This window comes from Rattus rattus, chromosome 8 (genome assembly GCF_011064425.1).
Source record: "Rattus rattus isolate New Zealand chromosome 8, Rrattus_CSIRO_v1, whole genome shotgun sequence".
In the NCBI taxonomy this organism is placed as follows: domain Eukaryota; kingdom Metazoa; phylum Chordata; class Mammalia; order Rodentia; family Muridae; genus Rattus; species Rattus rattus.
In genome coordinates, this window is record NC_046161.1 from 82,671,231 (window position 1) to 82,693,377 (window position 22,147).

Below are 22,147 nucleotides of genomic sequence, written 5' to 3' on the forward strand. Positions count from 1 at the left end.
AATGGCAGACTCATGAACAGAATGTTTCTCATATTAGAAAAAGGTATTTATTTTACCTGTGTATACGTTTACTAGCCCAACTTTGTGAATTTTTAGAATATCCATGATGCTTTCCTGTGCAACTTTTTTTTTCACAAAATGTATATAACCTTTGAGCATACATTGCATGGCCCAAAGAGTGTATAGAAAAATTCTTGAGGCTTATGGTGCTCTAGTTCTATTTTCTAATAATAATAATAATAATAATAATAATAATAATAATGCCTAAGACGGTAGTGGTGGTGATGAGGTCACTTATGAGAACAAGGATAATAATAGCCATTACATTCATCCTTGAGATCTTTGCAAACTATAACCTGCACCCAGAAATTCAAATGAATACTTTGCATAATAACCCTAGTACCTCTCAGAGTAAGTCTTAATGTTATTCATCACTTACAAGTCAAAAAATGCATGTCAGTGTCTTTAAGAGAAGTGATTGAGCATGTAGAGTTGGGATGCTGAACCATGATACTACTCAGAATGATGTATAATATTTGCCTATTTAAAGCCTTTTCTGTACAAATAGAGTGTCCACTGTAACCTATATGACCTATACATATGATTTAATAACTCTATAGTCTTTTCATTTTTATTTCTGTTAGTATAATAAAAATAACAAAATACTTCACTCTGGACTCATCAAAAAATCAGGATTTCCATCTGTAGTTTTCGCTTCATGATGCTGAATGTCCTATCAGCCCTGCTTTCTCTGTTTTGGGAGAAGTACATCATTTGTCCATTACCTCATATGGATTGCAATGTTAGGACTCATTATATGAATTGGATGTGGTTAAGTATAATATGTGATTTTATTCCCTCCCTATTTTATTATTATCCCTTCCCTATTAGTCCCATCCTCTAGAACCTATTTCACTGCATTACTGTATACATGTGCACACGCACACACACACAAACACACACAGAGATACAACTAGCACGCTTTCTTATACTCTGATAACCCTAAGCTCTTTCAGTGTGATCATAGAACCATCCACATTAAGTTCATTGAGGGAAATCTAAGCCCTCAGAAAATGAATCACCCATATGATGGTGGTTATGATCTCTCTTCTTTGTTAGAATCATGTACCCAAGACCATGATCAGTCAGTTTCAGGAACCAAGGGAATGTGTTGTTTGTATTTTATTCTACCTTTGTGTTCATCTGAATTCCCTGAATGCCTCCAGTAGTTTCCTAAGTATGATAGAAAGAATATTGTTAGGTCCTTTCTACTGAAACAGACTGCTAGCTAGCCTTGACCCTGGAAGAGGCTATATCCTGAGGCATACCAGAGGACCTACTGCACTCAGAGCATTTCTTAAGAACCCTCCCAAAGTCCCACAACTACCACTGGGAGCCCAGTGGACTCAGGGACCCACCATCCCCAACCCCCACCCCACCCCACCTGCCAAATACCGCTCCACTCCCACCAGGTCCTTTTTGCTGGGACAGACTGCTAGCTAGTCTGCTCCCTGGAAGAGGCTATATCGTGAGGCATACCAGAGATCTGCTGTAATCAGACAGATCATTTGACTTCTAGCTACTCTGCTACCCAGAAGATGCCATATCCTGAGGCACATCAGAAGATCAGCTGCACTCAGAGCATTTGGTACCACATTCTGAGGCATCCCAGGAGATCCACTACACCCAGGACTCCACAGCTTTAAGAATCCCAGGAGTTCCTCTGTACTCAGGGCAACTGGGCAACCTGGCAACCAACACCACAGTCTGTGTTATACAGAGCAACTGACCCAAAAGACTGAAAGCCCCTCTGGAGTCCTGCTGCATACAAGGAAACAGAAACCACAGTCCATAGTCCCCCTGGAGGAAGCTTCACCCAGGACAACAGTTTGACTGCTCCTCTGAAGCCCCAACAGTCAAAAGCCTTCAAAGGATGTTGAATGCAGCCAGGGCAACAGATCAGTAGCTTCTCTGCCCCTCTAAAGACCCTCCAGTTGGAAGGCCCCAGAGGAGATCTGCTACAGCCAATGCAGCAGGTCTTCCAGGAGGCCTGTAGGAACCCAGGGACAAAAGAGGCAGATTTCAGACAGAGTCACCCAGACAAGTAAACACCAGGGATAACCAGATGGTGAGAGGTAAACACAAAACCATAAGCAACAGAAGCCAATATACATGACCATCATAAGAACCCAGTTCTCCCACCACAGCAATCCTTGAATACACCAACACACCTGAAAGTCAGGAAGCTGACCTAAAATCCTATCTCATGAAGATATGAATCCTTTAAGGAGGATATAAATAACTCACTGAAAAAAAAAACAGGAAAACACAGGTAAACGGGTAGAATCTATTAAAGAGGAAACAAATAAATCCCTTAAAGAAATACAGGAAAACAAAATTAAACAGGTGAAGGATTTGGATACAGCAGCCCAAGACCTAAAAGTGGAAGTAGAAACAATAAAGAAAAGATAAATGGAGGCAAATATGGAGGTGGAAAACCTAGGAAAGAGATCAGAAATTACAGATGCAAGTATCACCAACAGAATACAAAAGCTAGAAGAGAAAATCTCAGGTGTAGAAGGTATCTTGAAAGAGATTGACACAACTATCAAAGAAAATTCAAAACATAAATAATACCCCACCACAAAAAAAATGAAGGAAATTCAGCACACAATGAAAAGACCAAATCTAAGAATGAAGATTCCCAGCACGAAGGACCTGAAAATATCTTCAACAAAATCATAGATGAAAACTTCCCCAACCTAAAGAAAGAAATGGTCACAAAGGCACAAGAAGCTTATAGAACACCAAACAAATGGGACCAGAAAAAAAAATCTTCACTAACACCACATCTGACAGAGGGCTAATATCCAAATATATAAAGAACTCAAGGAACTAACCACCAAAAAAAAAATCAAACAATGCAATAAAAAAGTGGGGTAGAGAACTAAACAGAGAATTCACAACAGAGGAATCTCAAATGGCTGAGAAGCACTTAAAGAAATGTTCAAAGTCCTTAGTGATCAGAGAAATGCAAACCAAAATAACCTTACACCAATCAGAATGGTTAAGATCAAAACCTCAGGTGACAATACATGTTGGCGAGGATGTGAAGAAAAAGGAACATCCATTATTGGTCAGATTGCAAACTGGTACAACCAGTCTGGATTTCAATTTGGAGCTTCCTCAGAAAATCAGAAATAGATCTACCTAAAGATCCAGCAATACTACTCTTGGAAAGAGACCCAAAAAATGTCCCACCACGCCACAGGGACACATGTTCCACTATGTTCATGGTGGTCTTATTTGTGATAGCCAGAAGCTGGAAACAACCCTTATGTCCCACAACAGAAGAATGGATACAGATAATGTGACCCATTTACACAATGGAGTACTCCTCAGCCATAAGAACGAGGACATTCGGAGTTTTGCAGGCAAATGGGGGGAACTAGAAAATAACATCCTGAGTGAGGTAAAATAACATTCTGAGTGAGGTAACTCTGACCTGAAAGAGTATGTGCAGAATATACTCACTAATATGTGGGTATTAGCAAAAAAAAAAAAAAAAAAAAAAAAAAGCTGAAGGGCCGGAGGGGAGATGCCTCAGTCCCCACTTGGGAGGGAAACTAAAGCAACCACAATGGGGAAGGGAAGGACGCTTTGGGGAGGAAAGGGAGATGGGGTAGGAGAGGGGACCATGATCTAGTATTGGGTAGGGGGAAAGACTGAATCCCTGAAAGCCAGCAGAAAGAATGGAAACAGGCAACCTCAGAGGTAGGAGGTTGGGAGGATCGTCCAGAATGCACACGAGTCCTGGGAGGTGAAAGATACTCAGGACTCAAAAGCGGGAACCATAGATGAAATGTCCTACAGTGGCGAGAGGGAACTTGTAGAGCCCATCTCTCGCAGGAAGACAGGACATCAAAATAGGGATGGGGTTGCCATCCCACAGTCAAAAGTCTGACCCACAATCGTTCCTCTCTGAAAGCACTACAGAGATGGAAATGGAGAGGAGCCTGAGGAAAAGAAGGTCCAGGAACAGGCCCAAAAGGGGATCCATCCCAAGGGGTTGAGGGGGGCAGAGGGGAGCAAGGCCTGAGACCACTACTGAGGCTATGAAGCGCTCACAAAAAGGGATCGATCATGACTGCCCTCCTAAAGACCCAACAAGCTGCTGAAAGAGTCAGGTGCAGATAATTTCACCCAACCAATCAACAGCAGTTGCTGACCCCTGTGGTTAAGTAAGGGAAAGCTGGAAGAAGCTGAGGCGGAGGGCAACCATGTAAGAGGACCAGCAGTCTCAATTAACTTGGACCCCTGAGATCTCTCAGACACTGGATCACCAACCAGGCAGCATACACCCGCTGATTTGAGGTCCCAAACACATATACAGCAGAAGACTCTTGGGTTTGTGTTCAGAGGACTCTCATGTCTGGGTTCAGGCAGAGAAGATGCACCCTCAAGAGACTGGAGGCCAAATGGAGTTTAGGGGTCTGGCGAGGTAGGTGGGTTGGGGACATCCTAGTGGAGACAGGGGCGGGTAGAGACAAGGTATGGGATGTGGAACAGTACGTAGGTGGACCAGGAGGGGAATAAAATCTTGAGCATAAAAATAAAAAAATTGATTAATTAAAAATATTATTAACAAAAACTGTTAAAGAAAAGATGGTCTGGCAAACCTGTTATATTGTTTGAGTAAGCTATTGCATATTTGTGCACGCGTCGGCATTGTCTCTCATTTTTATTGTTTTGTGTTCTTATGAAAGTTGATGTCATAGAGGCCTATATTAGAATAAATACTAAAATTGCACGGGACATCTAATCCTAAAGCCATTCATTTTGCCTGTCTTTTTCTACCAACTGATATAGAACTAAGCAAATTCTCAACCATAGCCAAAATCCCATTTTCCAAAAAGTAAACACTAAACTTCCTTATTATGTGTAGTCAATAATAGCACGGGTCAGAGGTGGATAATAGATATTTTCAATTTATTTTTAATTAATTAATTTTTACATCCAAATAGCTGACCCCACCCAGAACCCACTGACAGAGTTCCTTCTCCCATCCCCCCTCCACTTCTCCTCTCAGAGATTTCCCCCACATGGGACATTTTTCCATTTTCTGATATCTTACTCAATTTCTTTCTTAAATGATTTGAAGTTCTTGTCATATAGGTTATTCACTTACTTGGTGAGTTACACCATGATATTTTATACCATTTGTGACTATTATAAAGTGTGTTCTTTCTCTAATTTCATTCTTGGCCTGTTTATCAGTTATATAAAGGAGAGTTACTGATATCTTTGAGTTAAATTTGTTTCCAGCCACTTTGCTGAAGCTGTTTATCAACTACAAGAGTTTGGTAGAAACTTTGGAGTTGTGAATATATTCAATAATATCATCCTCTAATAGCAATGCTTTGACTTCTTCCTTCCCTATTTGTATTCTGTTGATCATCATTTTTTGTCTTGTTGCTCGAGCTAAAGTTTGAAGTATCTATATTGAATAGATAGGAAGAGAGTGGACAGCTTTGTCTTGTCCCTGATTTTAGTGTAATTGCTTTATGTTTCTCTCCATTTAATTTGATGTTGGTATTAGCTTGCTACATATTGTTTTTAATTATGTCTAGGTTTATGCCTTATATCCCTGATTTCTCCAAGACCTTTAACACAAAGGGGTGTTGGATTTTGTTAAAGGCATTTTCAGCATCTAATGAGATGATCACATGATTTTTTTCTAGTTTGGTTATATAGTGGATCGCTTTGATAGATTTTCATGTATTGTGCCATCCCTCCATCCCTGGGATGAAACCTACATCATGGGGATGGTGTTTTTTATGTGTTCCTGGATATGGTTTGCAAATATTTTATTGAAAATTTTTACATAATGTTCACACAAGAAATTGTTCTAAAATTCTTTGTTGAATCTTTGAATACGTTATGTATCAAGGTAATACCATTCAATGTGGCAACTTAGAATGAATTAGGAAGTGTTCCTTTTGTTTCTATTTGTGGAACAGTTTGAGGAGTATTAGTATTAACACTTCTTTGAAAGTCTGATAAAATTCTGTTAAAGACATCTGGCCCTGGGAATTTTTTGGTTAAGAAACTCTTTTTTTTTTTTTTTTTTTTTTTTTTTTTTCATCTTTATTGACTTGGGTATTTCTTATTTGCATTTCCATTGTTATTCCTTTCACAGTTTCAGGCCAACATCCCCCTCCTCCCCATCCTTCCCCCATTACCGCCCTTCCCCCAAAAATCACATTCACTGGGGGTTCAGTCTTGGCAGGACCAAGGGCTTCCCCTTCCACCGGTGTTCTTACTAGGCTATTCATTGCTACCTATGAGGTTGGAGCCCAGGGTCAGTCCATGTATAGTCTTTGGGTAGTGGCTTAGTCCCTGGAAGCTCTGGTTGTTTGGCATTGTTGTTCATATGGGGGGTTGAGAAACTCTTAATGACTGCTTCTATTTCCTTGAGGATTATAGGGCTTCTTTTTTTTTTCCTATTTTTTTTATTTATTTTTTATTATTATTAACTTGAGTATTTCTTATATACATTTCGAGTGTTATTCCCTTTCCCGGTTTCCGGGTAAACATCCCCCTCCCCCCTCCCCTTCCTTATGGGTGTTCCCCTCCCAACCCTCCCCCATTGCTGCCCTCTCCCCAACAGTCTAGTTCACTGGGGTTCAGTCTTAGGGACCCAGGGCTTCCCCTTCCATTGGTGCTCTTACTAGGATATTCATTGCTACCTATGAGGTCAGAGTCCAGGGTCAGTCCATGTATAGTCTTTGGGTAGTGGCTTAGTCCCTGGAAGCTCTGGTTGGTTGGCATTGCTGTACATATGGGGTCTCGAGCTCCTTCAAGCTCTTCCAGTTCTTTCTCTGATTCCTTCAACAGGGGTCCTGTTCTCAGTTCAGTGGTTTCCTGCTGGCATACGCCTCTGTATTTGCTGTATTCTGGCTGTGTCTCTCAGGAGCAATCTGCATTCACATTTGATCATCCGTCTTGAGTTTCATTTGTTCTAGGCATCTAGGGTAATTCAAGCATTTGGGCTAATAGCCACTTATCAATGAGTACATACCATGTATGTCTTTCTGTGATTAGGTTAGCTCACTCAGGATGATATTTTCCAGTTCCAACCATTTGCCTACTAATTTCATAAAGTCATTGTTTTTGATAGCTGAGTAATATTCCATTGTGTAGATGTACCACATTTTCTGTATCCATTCCTCTGTTGAAGGGCATCTGGGTTCTTTCCAGCTTCTGGCTATTATAAATAAGGCTGCAATGAACATAGTGGAGCACGTGTCTTTTTTATATGTTGGGGCATCTTTTGGGTATATGCCCAGGAGAGGTATAGCTGGATCCTCAGGCAGTTCAATGTCCAATTTTCTGAGGAACCTCCAGACTGATTTCCAGAATGGTTGTACCAGTCTGCAATCCCACCAACAATGGAGGAGTGTTCCCTTTCTCCACATCCTCGCCAGCATTTGCTGTCACCTGAGTTTTGATCTTAGCCATTCTCACTGGTGTGAGGTGAAATCTCAGGGTTGTTTTGATTTGCATTTCCCTTATGACTAACGATGTTGAACATTTCTTTAAGTGTTTCTCGGCCATTTGGCATTCCTCAGCTGTGAATTCTCTGTTTAGCTCTGAACCCCATTTTTTAATAGGGTTATTTGTCTCCCCCTGCGGTCTAACTTCTTGAGTTCTTTGTATATTTTGGATATAAGCCCTCTATCTGTTGTAGGATTGGTAAAGATCTTTTCCCAATCTGTTGGTTGCCGTTTGTCCTAACCACAGTGTCCTTTGCCTTACAGAAGCTTTGCAGTTTTATGAGATCCCATTTGTGATTCTTGATCTTAGAGCATAAGCCATGGGTGTTTTTGTTCAGGAAATTTTTTCCAGTGCCCATGTGTTCCAAATGCTTCCTAGTTTTTCTTCTATTAGTTTGAGTGTATCTGGTTTGATGTGGAGGTCCTTGATCCACTTGGACTTAAGCTTTGTACAGGGTGATAAGCATGGATCGATCTGCATTCTTCTACATGTTGACCTCCAGTTGAACCAGCACCATTTGCTGAAAATGCTATCTTTTTTCCATTGGATGGTTTTGGCTCCTTTGTCAAAAATCAAGTGCCCATAGGTGTGTGGGTTCATTTCTGGGTCTTCAATTCTGTTCCATTGGTCTATCTGTCTGTCTCTGTACCAATACCATGCAGTTTTTATCACTATTGCTCTGTAATACTGCTTGAGTTCTGGTATAGTGATTCCCCCTGAACTCCTTTTATTGTTGAGGATAGTTTTAGCTATCCTGGGTTTTTTGTTATTCCAGATGAATTTGCAAATTGTTCTGTCTAACTCTTTGAAGAATTGGATTTGTATTTTGATGGGGATTGCATTGAATCTGTAGATCGCTTTTGGCAGAATGGCCATTTTTACTATATTAATCCTGCCAATCCATGAGCATGGGAGATCTTTCCATCTTCTGAGGTCTTCTTCAATTTCTTTCTTCAGAGTCTTGAAGTTCTTATTGTACAAATCTTTTACTTGCTTGGTTAAAGTCACACCCAGGTACTTGATATTATTTGGGTCTATTATGAAGGGTGTCGTTTCCCTAATTTCTTTCTCGGCTTGTTTCTCTTTTGTCTAGAGGAAGGCTACTGATTTATTTGAGTTAATTTTATACCCAGCCACTTTTGTGAAGTTGTTTATCAGCTTTAGTAGTTCTCTGGTGGAACTTTTGGGATCACTTAAATATACTATCATATCATCTGCAAATAGTGATATTTTGACTTCTTCTTTTCCGATCTGTATCCCCTTGACCTCCTTTTGTTGTCTGATTGCTCTGGCTAGAACTTCAAGAACTATATTGAATAAGTAGGGAGAGAGTGGGCAGCCTTGTCTAGTCCCTGATTTTAGTGGGATTGCTTCAAGTTTCTCTCCATTTAGTTTAATGTTAGCCACTGGTTTGCTGTATATGGCTTTTACTATGTTTAGGTATGGGCCTTGGATTTTGATTTAACTTTCATAAGTAGTACCCTTCTAGAAAATCATTCATTTTGTTAGGATTTTGGAGTTTTTACTTTTGAATTAAGAACTACTGATCCTTTACAATTTCTCATTGCCTGTTGTTATGTCTCTCTTTTCATTTCTGATTTTGTATATTTGTATACTGTGTCTATGCCTTTTAGTTAGTATGGCTAGGGGTTTGTCTATATTGTTGATTTTTTAAAAAAAAAACTCTTTGTTTCTTTGATTCTTTGTATTGCTTTGTTTCTAATTGATTTATATGGACCCTGATTTCCTACCTCTGCCTCCTTCTCTTTGTTTGTTTCTTTTTTTCTAGAGCTTTCCGGTATTCTTTTAAATTGCTGTAAGAAATTTCTAATTGCTTTATGGAGGTACTTAGTGCTATGAACTTTCCTATTAGCACTGCTTTCACTCTGTCCCATAAATTTGGATATGTTTTGCCTTCAATTTAATTGAATTCTTGAAAGTCTATAATTTAGTTCTTTATTACTTCCCCGATGCAAATATCATTGAGTTCAGAGTTGTTGAGTTTCCATGAGGTCAAGTACATATTTAATACAGCCTTCAAAGTAGAAAACTTGTAAGAATTAAAAGATGTTATATACATATATATGCATACTTGTCCATTTATCTTTCTGCTTTTTATTTGTTTTCTTTGGCAAACATACATGAATATGTTCAAAACAAAACAAATGAAGTATCCAAAAAATGAAGTTAGTTGAGTGGAGTGCATATGTGTTCTATTCAGATCAAATGCGACTGCTAAAATAAATAAAAGCATTGGAATAATTTTGAAAATACTTTGAAAATGTGAATTAAAAATAGGATAATCCAAGAAACCTACACATATATGCAGTATGATTAATAATACTTAAGGACTCATCAGAACTCTGATCATATGATTGGGAAAATGACCACAAAGTTTCAAAATTTATAAGGAAGAGAAAATACAGGGGTTTTTTTTTAGTCTAATATGTTTACAAATAAGTTACAAATTGTCATACTACATCCACAGTGAGTTAAAAATAAGAGAGCAGCTAAAGAAGGGTAAAGCATATAAGGAAAGCAACAAGAACCTTTCATTGTTCCCCTGTGTTTATTCATTCATCTTGGGTCTTCAGATTAAGTCACTGGGGATATTGTCCCAAGAGAAACTGCTTTCACAAACACTCTCTTGTTTAGAAGCATTATAACTTCATTACTTCAAGGTCAGATCAATAGGAGAACTGAGCATCAAACCTACATCGTAGATTCAAGAAGAGAAGGTGAACATCTTGCCTCTATGCTAGGACACTTTCTTCACAATAGATTCTTGTTTTTTAGAAACACATTCTCTTTGACTAGAAACTTTAAGAATATTTGTCTGTCCACATTGGATGTGATTCCTGGCTGCTGATATATGTGTAAAGCTCTGGTCGCTCCTGTTTACTCTTGGGCATGCATTTCTCTTTTCTATTCTTCTTTTTGTGTGTCGATCAGATCATTTCAGAAAACAAGATGTGGGAAAATCATAGAATTATAACATAAAGGGAAATTTTTTTTCATGAGAAGTCTGTGTTGCTGAGGTTGGTCTCTAAATTCTGAAGTTAAGCAATATTCCTACTTCAACCACACAGTGCTAAGCTGGTGGGCATTACAGATGTCTATATTCATTGATCTATTTTTAAGGCAACAAAGAGAAAACAATGAATGGGAAAAGTGCATACTCATGAGTATGCCTCTGAGTGTGTGTGTGTGTGTGTGTGTGTGTGTGTGTGTGTGTGTGTGTGTGTGTTTGAGAGATTCAGAGACGGACAGACAGATGAGAGAGAGAGAGAGAGAGAGAGAGAGAGAGAGAGAGAGAGAAAGAGAGAGAGAGAGATTGCCAGAATGCCTTGAGCAGAAATGAGTACTAACACGGAGAAAGGCTATTTTTTTACTTACCATACATACTAGAAAATATCGTGAATCATACTATTCATGCGCTAATTTTCCTCATTCTTCCAATACTTTTAATGAGTATATGCTTATTCAGTGATATGATATTTATCATTGACACATAAATATAAATGAATATAGTACAGGTAAAACTATGTTATTAAAGTTAGTGTGAAATTTTAGAATTTGAAATTTATTGGAAAAAGTATCAGTTGTGCATTCTCTTCAGAAGAGTGATTTCTTCTTCTGTCTTCTGAGAGGTGACCTTGTAGGTTCTAACCTGAGATCCTTTATGTTGGGAGTTGGAGATGTCATGGTTAGACAAGACGCGGTTCAAGATAGCTTTCCTGATATCGGATTCCTTCTGAGGACATCATACATGATATACGTCATTGAGTTCTGATCACAGAAAGTGAGAAAGAATGATTTTTGAACATGTGTCTTAGACAAGTATGAACTCTACACTGTTCCTGTGGCAGGGGAGGACCAGATAGCTACGCTGGCATGCACTGTCATTCTGGTTTTGAGATACACACAGGAATTCTGTGAGTAAGAGAGAATCTGAGCACTTCAAACCTACTAAATATTCCTTCAAGAAACACACTATTTAAGTGATGGAGAAATAATGTTTCCCATATCAATGTATTTTGTCTTGCTTAAACCCCTGAATTCATGAATAAATTTGTATGGCTAAATAAATAAGTAAACGACTGGATTAATAAAATACCCCATGGGTTCTTTACAAGCTGTTTTATATTAGTTTCCATCTAACCTCCAAGGCCTTGAGGTGTTATTGCACAGTCACTCTTACCTCAGGGTTATTTACTAGAGGGTGATTTATAAACCTAACTCCATTATGTATTTCCTACTAAATAACCAAGAAAATTACAGCATTATAGTTTTATCCCACTCAATCCTCCCAAAATCACAAGAGGCAGACAATAGCCAATATCCCTAGAGTGGGTGAGGTTCTGAGCCATGAAGCTGCTCAGGGGTCAGAGGGGCAACTTGGTGGAAGCAGGGAATGGTCAGAAACCGACTTTACATTTCTCTGTGTTTTAAAGCATGGGGCTTCCATTTATTTTTTTAATATTTCTAGCAGGCCAATAGAAAATGAGAATGCTAAGGTTCAAAGTAGCTGTCTAAATGGCTACAATAGAGTCCTTCCATTTCCTGTCTATGTCTTTGATGGGAATTTTACCTAATCACACAGTTTGAATAAGACAAGTTCAGACAGGACTTGGTTTGTACACTGACAATGATCATCTGAAACCTCCTTCTTCCTCTTCATTCTTTACTTTAATTAGGCTTTCGAGTACAGCAAGGACTTTTCTTTGTACAAGGCTAAAATAATACAGATCTGCAATCTATTAATCACTGTGAATGGATTTATCAGGCTATTTCTATGAAGAAATAATAGTTACGGTTAAGAAAAATTAACAACTGCTGACTTCATATATACATGCAACACAAAACATAAGAAGAAATTCTTAGAATTATTAATTATTAGTTAGGATTTTAATAAATGATTCCAAGATTCACTAATGTTATTGGAGTTTACATTTGTGAGATTTTTTTAGTATAGAATTGAAACTTGACGGAGGAAATAGAATATAGGAATGTAGACATTATTTCTATTGGCATACAGCTTCTACTTCAAGACACAGTCCACATTCTGCCTGTGGATATATAGACTCTGAGTATAAACAACAGGCAACTGTTCCAAGTGTGAGTGATAAAGAACAGAAAGCATATTGTCGGAGGGAAAGAGTAAATTAGAATCTCAATTTCTTCCCTTGTCACAGTTTTACATGCACATACTAAGGCAATTGTCTTACGTGCAATTCAAGCACAGCTTGTCCTTCTAAAGTGAGGTCATCATCTGGTAATGCAAAAATGAGAAAAATGGTAATGAGAAAAATGGGTATTCAGAAATATAACCATTTTAAAAATTTATTATTTTTTGTTCTTATCATTAACTAGATGTGAAGAAAATTAAGCAGTTTGGTTGCAAGAAGCACTTTCTTCCAGTCTTTTCACCCATATGAATTTTAAAGAAATGGAGACGAAATATGGCACATTACTTAATTGAATGTCAAGTGCAGATTCATCCCTGGTCCCTTTCCTTCATTGGCTTAATTTTGTTTTTATCTATTGCTTTAGGTAGGAATGCTTTGGAGGGAAGCAGTTACTCATGGATGCCTTTGTTTCACTTCTCCAGGACTGCCTGTGCCATGAACATGAGGAATTACACCCCTGTGACAGAGTTCATTTTGCTGGGAATTGCTAACAGCGAAGGACTAGAGAGCATGCTGTTCATCTTGTTCCTGGTCTTCTATGTCTTTGCCTTGCTGGGGAACCTGCTCATCTTCCTCACCATCCTGGCTTCCCCCAACCTCCACACCCCCATGTACTTCTTCCTGGGGAACCTGGCAGTGTTTGACATTTTCTTCCCTTCTGTGAATTCTCCTAAGATGATGGACTACCTAGTAGGGCAAGGCCAAACCATCTCATATCAGGGTTGCGCCTCACAGATTTTCTTCTATCACACCCTGGGGTGTACTGAGTGCTTCCTGTATACAGTGATGGCCTATGACCGCTTTGTGGCTATCTGTTATCCTATGAGATACACAATCATCATGAATCACAGGGTGTGTACAGGTCTCACAATGGGCACTTGGCTGGGGGGCTTTGTCCATGGGAGCATCCTCACATATCTAATCTTTAAGTTACCCTACTGTGGCCCCAATGAGGTGGACAGTTTCTTCTGTGACATTCCTATAGTACTCTCCCTGGCATGTGCAGACACCTCCCTAGCACGGACTGTGAGTTTTACCAATGTTGGTGTTGTTGCACTCGTGAGTCTTCTTCTCATTCTTACTTCTTACACTCGTATTGTGATCTCCATCCTGAAAATCCGATCTTCGGAAGGCAGGCGCAGAGCCTTCTCCACCTGCAGTGCCCACTTCACATCCATACTCTTGTTCTATGGTCCCGTGATACTTATTTATCTCAGGCCTGCTTCTAGTCCCTGGCTGGATTCTGTGATCCAGGTGTTTAATAATATTGTCACCCCTTCCTTGAATCCTCTGATTTATTCTTTGAGAAACAAGGAAGTAAAATTAGCCCTGAGAAAGGTGTTGAGTCAAGCGATGCAACCTTTGGGGCATAAAGAATAGAAGCATCCATTCCCCAAATAATTTTGATGTTGTTTCATATTTTTTTCTTTATCAGTACCCTTGCCAAAGTAGGGTGATGATCAAAGCTAGGTCTTGGGAATACTCAAAAGGCAGGGATTATTTTGGTGGATATGTAAGTTTAATCATGGTAGAGAAGACTTTGAAGATTAATCCAGTGTTTTTAATTGTAATTTGCCAAAACAATAAGTCTTTCTGCTTTGCAAAGTCTATGTGTAAACTTCAATTTCAATTGTTTTTTTATGAAACTAAACTTTTCTAAAAGCTAGTATCTCATATTCTGTTCAATACCTCTTATTATACCTTTCCAATATCTTTCTGTATTCTAATGTCACACTGGACACTCAGTTAAGCTCATTGCCATTAATTAGGTATGAAATTTGAATCCCGGATGGAAATTAGTAAATGTATCTTCTTCCTGTCCACCATGATGAAAATCACCAAATTTAGAACAAAAAAGAATTCACGTATAAGAGACATCAAGTTCAAGTATCATCAAGATATTCTCTATTGTTTGACAAGAGGCTGTTTTATTTATGAAGTTCAAAGGCATTGATTTGTTTGTTATAATTTGCTTGGTATAAAAAAAGTAAATTTTGTATAATAAAGTGCTCAGATTCTCCAAGGAGGCAAGAGATACTGATAGATGATCCTGGTGTCCTAGCTCCCACTCAAAACTCAAACCTTGGTACACAAATGTTGGTGTTAAAGAAATCAGTTTAATTCGGAAGCCAGACAATGAGAATTTGGATATAGCTCCAATCTTCTAAAGACCAACTGAGAGCCTTAAGTAGGCCAATTCACTTATGCAAATCAATAAAGTGGAACCATGTGCAAGGGGACACCATGGTGTGCTATTGCCATCCAAGGTTTGTTCTTTCCATATTTTTGTTTCTCGAAAAGTCATGAGTAACAATCAGTTTTCCATCCTCTAGCATTCCCTTTAATTCCTTAGATTGATATCTTGTTTTCCTTCAAGTTAAGTATTATTTCACCTTTAACTGAAGAAGTTAGCAAGTCCTATGATTATCTAAAGATAATCATTCATTGTCTTGAGATTCGTAACACTAAAAGAAGTTTATTGGTTAACCATTCTTAGGATCCTAGCCTTATTGTTTGGGGTTTTTTGTTTTGTTTTGTTTTGTTTTTGCTTGAAATATTTGAATCCATATCACAGTATTTTTACCATTCAGAATTGATTTTAAAAATTACAGTACTTGTGAAAAGGAAAATAACAAATATAACAAGTATAGAAGAAACAATTTACCGAGCAGTTAATCTGAAATGTGGTAATGTGAAAAGTTGTTCACATTGTTCTTATAGTATGGTTTCACACACAATTACAACTACTAATAAATTTTTAGACCAGAATACAGAGACTGACTCAATGCTTAAACCAGCATGTGCCTCAGTAAGCCTGTACATAAGGTTCAGTTGAAAACTCATGGGCAAATTCACCTATTACCCTGTTTTAAAAAGAGAACTGAAATTCAGTCTTAGTGCCCTAAGACAGTGCTCTCCCATGCTGGTCTTTTTTTCTGTGACAACACTTTGCCGACAACTCCCTTTGCTGTATCCTTTTCCTCCTAACAAGATATTTATGTTGACAATTTTGTCCTTTGGCTATCAATGTCAGGTTCTACAGGTATTCTCTCCTTATATGTCATAAAAGGAGATAATCATTAATCTATTTCTGTTAACTGGGGGAATAAATTCTTAAACTTGAATGTTATAGAGCCACAAGTTCCTATTATTTGTTTTAAAAAATGCACTATTCATTAAATGTAATAGACATTAAGACATGAACCAAATTTATTTTTGTAATATTTCAGAACTTAGTCTTTCAACATTTAATCAAACAATTCTATGATTAGAATCATCTACTTGGCTATCATGATTTATCACAGAAACACCTAGAATAATACACATCCATGTGACATCCATCTATATGTCCTACCAGATACAATCTGCTCTTCTAACTACTTTGCATATACTGAAAATAGGAATTTTTTGAATTTTATTTTCCTTTAATTTTTCTTTTTTTTAATTGGGTATTTCTTATTTACATTTCAAATGTTATTCCCTTTCCCGGTTTCCTTTCCATAAGCCTCCTAACCCCTCCAACTCCCCTTCTATAAGGGTGTTCCCTCCCCATCCACCTCCCCTTACCACCCTCCCTGACAATCTCCCACTCTGAGGGGGTCCAACCTTGGTGCCCAGCAAGGCCATCCTTTGCTACATTTACACTTGGAGCTATGGGTCAGTCCATGTATAGTCCTTATGTAGTGGTTTAATCCCTGAAAGCTCTGGTCGGTTGGCATTGTTATGCGGTTGCAAGACCCTCCAACTCTTTCAATCCTTTCTCTAATTCCTCCAATGGGGTTCCTGTTCTCAGTTCAGTGGTTTGCTGTTAGCATTTGCCCCTGTATTTGACATGTTCTGGTTTGTCTCTCAGGAGAGATCTATATCCAGTTCCTGTCAGTATGCACTTCCTAGCTTCATCCATCTTGTGTAGTTTTGGTGGCTGTATATATATGGGCCACATGTAGGGCAAGCTCTGAATGGCCATTCCTTCAGTCTCTGCTCTAAACTTTGCCTCCCATTCCCCTCCTATGGAAATTTTTGTTCCCCTTTTTAAAAAGGAGTGAAGAATCGGTATTTTGGTTACCCTTCTTCTTGAGATTCATATGGTCTGTTGATTGCACCTTGGGTAATATGAAAATAGGATTTAGATACTATTTTTAAATGAATCAAAATTTTTAGTCATTCATTTCTTGAATTTCAAGTACTTTTCCATGACATTGTTGGTCTGAATTGTTGGGGTTTTTTTCATTTGTCTCCTTGCTTGCTTGTTTGTTTTGAAATAATGCTCAATCACTACATAACTCTAGCCAACAAATTTGGATTGTGTCTCCTCCAACTGATTTTGCAGAGGTATACACATTTATATAGTTTCATGTTGTTATAAACCTTAAGTAGGTTTCATTGGTGCTCAAAACAAATGACTCCTACAAATGTGACAGTATACATGTATGTATTGTGCAATGTTTAATAAAATTGAATAGATATAAAGTCTCAAATATTTATCATTTATGCACTGTAAAACCTTTTTAAAATATTTTAATACTCCAGATTAGTCATTATTACCTATAATCATCCTACCCTACAACTGAACACCAAGATCCTTCTATCTGTCTAACTATTAATAGACATCCATTGGATAGCCTCTTCCCTACTTACCACATATCTTTGCCTCTGGTAATGTTTTCACAAAAAAATAAATAAATAAATAAATAAATAAATAAATAAACTATCTGCTTACAAAAATCACACAAGGATTTTCACAACAGCTTCTTCTCTAGTCCAAGATCTCTAGCCAGTCACCAGATATGCCCCCTCCCACCAATTTCTCTTCTCACTCCAAGTTCTCTCCCAGCCCCTCCTCAATACACCTGAGTTCTATCTCTATTCCACTCCTCACTTCCTTTGTTTGTATACCTTTATTTTTAAAAGTTGAATTCCAGTGTAGACATGTGCCACATATTCTTTATCCATTCTTCAGTTGAGGGACATCTAGGTTGTTTCTAGTTTCTGACTATTGTGAATGAAGCTATTATGGTCATAGATGAACAAGTGTACCTGTGGTATAGTGGGGTATCATTTGGGTATTTGCTCAGGAGTGAGATAGCTGGGTAATGAAGAAACCAGTTTTCTGAAAATAAAAAAAAAAAAACAGATAGGGAAACAAAGCCTTCACAATAGTCACAAAAAATATAAAATATCTAGGGTTAACGCTAACCAAACAAGAAAAACATATGTATGACAAGAACTTCAAGTCTCTGAAGAAAGAAATCGAATGAGACCTCAAACGATGGAAAGACCTCCCATGCTCATGGATTGGCAGGATTAATATAGTAAAAATGGCCATCTTGCCAGAAGCAATCTACAGATTCAATACAATCCCCATCAAAATTCAAAATAGAAATAGAAAGAGCAATTCTCAATTTCATATGGAAAAACAAAAACCCACAATAGTGAAAACAATTAACAATAAAAACCTCTGGGGGAATCACCATCCCTAACCTAAAGCTATACTATAGAGCAATAGTAATAAAAACTGCATTGTACTGGTACAGGGACAGACACATTGTTCAATGGCATAGAATTGAAGACCCAGAAATAAAGCCACACATTTATCGACACTTGGTCTTTGACAAAGAAACCATAAATATACAATGGGAAAAAGGAAGCATCTTCAATAAATGATGCTGAACTAACTGTCTGTCTGTAGAAAAATAAAAATAGATCCATATTTCTCACCTTACACAAACCTCAGGTACAAGTGGATCAAGGATGTCAAGATAAGACCAGATGCACTGAATCTAATAGAAGAGAAAATGGGAAAGAGCCTTGAACTCATAGGAAAGGGAAAGAATTTTCCTAAACATAACTCCAATGGCTCACACTCTAAGTTCAAGAACTGATCAATGGGACCTCATAAAACTGAAAGGCTTCTTATAAGGCAAAGGACATAGTCAATTGGACAAATAGGCAACCTACAGATTGTGAAAAAAACTTCACTAACACCACATCTGATAGAGAGCTAATATCCAAAACATATAAAGAACTCAAGAAGCTAACCTCCAAAAATAACCAAATAACCCAATTTAAAAAAGAACTAAACAGAGAATTCACAAAATGGGAATCTCCAATGACTGAGAAGCACCTAAAAAATGTTTAAAGTTCTTAGTGATCATAGAAATACAAATCAAAATGACCCTGAGATTCCAAAACTCAAAAGCTCAGGTGAAAACACATGGTGGTGAGGAGGTGAAGGAAGAGGAACACTTCTCTATTGCTAGGGGATTGCAAACTTGTATAACCACTCGGGAAATCAAGCAAGAGGTTCCTAGAAATTGGAAATAGATCCCCCTTAAGACCCAGCTAAACCACTCTTGGACATATACCCAAAAGATGCCCCACCATGCCACAGGGGCACATACTCCACTATATTACTAGTAGCCTTATTTGTGACAGCCAAAAGCAGGAAGCAACTCAGATGCCCCACAACAGAAGAAGGAATACAGAAAACATGGTTCACTTACACAATGGAATAATATTCAGCTATTAAGAACAAGGATATCTTCCAGTTCCATGCATTTGCCTATGAATTTCATAAAGTCACTGTTTTTGATAGCTGAGTAATATTTCATTGTGTAGATGAGCTTCCAGGGACTAAGCCACTACCCAAAGACTAAACATGGACTGAGGCTGGGCTCCAACCTCATAGGTAGCAATGAATAGCCTAGTAAGAGCACCAGTGGAAGGGGAAGCCCTTGGTCCTGCCAAGACTGAACCCCCAGTGAACGTGATTGTTCGGGGGAGGGCGGTAATGGGGGGAGGATGGGGAGGGGAACACCCATAGAGAAGGGGAGGGGGAAGGGTTAGGGGGATGTTGGCCCAGAAACCAGGAAGGGGAATAACAATCGAAATGTAAATAAGAAATACTCAAGTTAATAAAAATGGAAAGAAAGAAAAAAAGAACAAGGATATCATGGGTTTTGCAAGCAAATAGATGGAATTAGAAAATACAGTCCGGAGTGACGTATCCCAGACCCAAAAGGACATGCAAGGAATGGACTCACTAATAAGTGGGTATTAGCCAAAAACTTAAAGAATACCCAGGACATACCCTACAGGACTCTAGAAGGTTAACAAGCTGGAGTACCCAAATGAGGCTACCTCAATACTGGGAAGGGAGAAGAAAGCAATCACAGGGCAAAGGGAGGGAGGAACAGGGGTTGCAAAAGGGACAGGGAAGGGAAAGGAGAACATGATCAGGTATTGGGAGGAACAAGAGTGAAGCCCAGAGAGCGAGCAAAGTGAATGGAAACAGGCATCCTCTGGAGGTAGGAGGTGGGAGGATCCCCTAGAATGTACCAAAGAACTTGGAGGGAAGAGACTCTCAGGACTCAAAGGGAGAGATCTACAGTGGTAAAAGGAAATCATGTCTTTTGCAAGCAAACAGATGGAAACAGAAAATATAGTCCTGAGTGATGTATCTACACCCAAAAGGACATGCAAAGTATGGACTCACTAATAAGTGGGTATTAGCCCAAAATATAAAGAATACCCAGGGCATAACACACAGGGCTCAAGAAGTTTAACAAGCTAAAGGACCCAAGTGAGGCTGCCTCAATACCACATAAAGGAGAGAAGAAAGCAATCATAGGGTCAAAGGGAGGGAGGGATATGGGTGGGAGAAAGTACAGGGAAGGGAAAGGGAAACATGACCAAGTATTGGGAGGAATGGGAGTGAAGCCATGAGAGCCAGCGGAGTGAATGGAAACAGGCATCTTGGGAGGTAGGAGATGGGAGGACACAGTAGAATGTACCAAAGATCTGGTAGGTGAGAGACTCTCTGGACTCAAAGGGAAAGACCTAGAGAGTGGAGTGGAAACTTGTACCTCCAGTAGAAAGATAGGGCATCAAATGGAGGTATGGGGTTGCCATCCCACAGTCAAGAACTCTGACCCATAATTACTCCTGTCTAAAAGAACTGCAGAAACAAAAATGAAGAAGAGACAGAGGGCAAGAAGGTCCAATGACCAGACCAACATGGGTTCCATCTCAAGGGGAGGCTCCAAGGCCTGACATTATTATTGATGCTATGTTGTGCTTAGACAGGAGCCTAGCTCTAAACAAGCAGCTACCGAGACAGATGCAGATACTTACACCCAACCAATGGACTGAAGTAGGGGACTCCCATGGTTGAAGTAGAGAAAGGATGAAAGAAGTGGAGGAGGAAGACAGCCCCATAGGAAGACCAGCAGTCCCAACTAACCTGGATCCCCGAGATCTCTGAGCCACTGAGTCACCAACCAGGTAGCATACACTAGCTGGTCTGAGGCTTCTGACACATACACCAGAGGACTACATTGTCTGGCCTCAGCGAGAGAAGCACTTAATCCTTGGGAGACTTAAGGCCCCAGGGATTGGGTATGTCTGGCAGGGTGGGGGGGGGTTAGGAGGTGAAGCCATCCTCTTAGAGACAGGGGAGAAGGACTGGGATGAAAAACTGTCAGAAGGCAGACCTGTTAAGAAAGGAAGGAAGAAAGAAAGAAAGAAAGGAAGGAAGGAAGGAAGGAAGGAAGGAAGGAAGGAAGGAAGGAAGGAAGGAAGGAAGGGAGGAAAGAAAAAAGAAAAGAAAATATTATAGATAATTTAAAATGAAAAACAACAAAAAAAACCCCGCCAATTTGGTTTCCAAAGCGGTTATACAAGTTTGTACCCCTCCCAGCACAGAGGAGTGTTCCCCGTTGCTCATCATTCTCACCAGCATGTGCTATCACTTGAGTTTTTAGTCTTGCCCATTCTGATGGTTGTAGGATGGAATCTCAGAGTCATTTTGATTTACATTTCCCTGATGGCTAAGAACATTGAACATTTCTTCAAATTCTTCCTCTGTTGAGAATTTTCTTTTGAGCTCTGTAATCCATTTTATAATTCTGTTATTTACATACTCGCTGCTTAATGTATTGAGATCATTAAAAACCGTTAATATTAGTCACCTGTTGGATCAGGTGTGGGAGGAGACTGAGAGAAGTACAGAGGGTCAGAAAATTGAAAGGAGGTATGTAACAGTGGGGAGTAGGGAACTGGCAGTAGACACAGAGGCCAGGGAATCAAGAGATTCCCAGAACCCAAGGATGACATTAACCAAAATACACAACAAAGGGCAGAGAGAACCTATAGCGACCATGTCCAGTAGATAGGCACAGCCCCTGGTTGAGGGATGGGGTTACCCACCCATCTCAAAAATATTAATCTGTAATTGTTCCTGTCAAAAGGAAATTCAGGGACTACAAGTGGAGCAAAGTCTGAAGGAAAGGCCACCCAGAGACTGCCCTACCTAGGGATCCATCCCATCTGTAGAAACCAAACCAAACCTTTTGATCCTATGGAGGCTCCATGAACCAGTGTAGGAAAACTAGGGGAGGTAC

At 39.1% G+C, this 22,147-nt stretch overlaps 1 protein-coding gene across 1 annotated transcript; it reads left to right on the forward strand.

Moving 5' to 3' along the window:
* The first annotated feature begins 13,145 nt into the window (after positions 1-13,145).
* Positions 13,146-14,126, forward strand: LOC116907711 (putative olfactory receptor 10D4). The gene has a single exon (XM_032910836.1). It carries the CDS (start codon positions 13,146-13,148, stop codon positions 14,124-14,126), a length of 981 nt encoding a protein of 326 aa, XP_032766727.1.
* Positions 14,127-22,147: the final 8,021 nt, after the last annotated feature.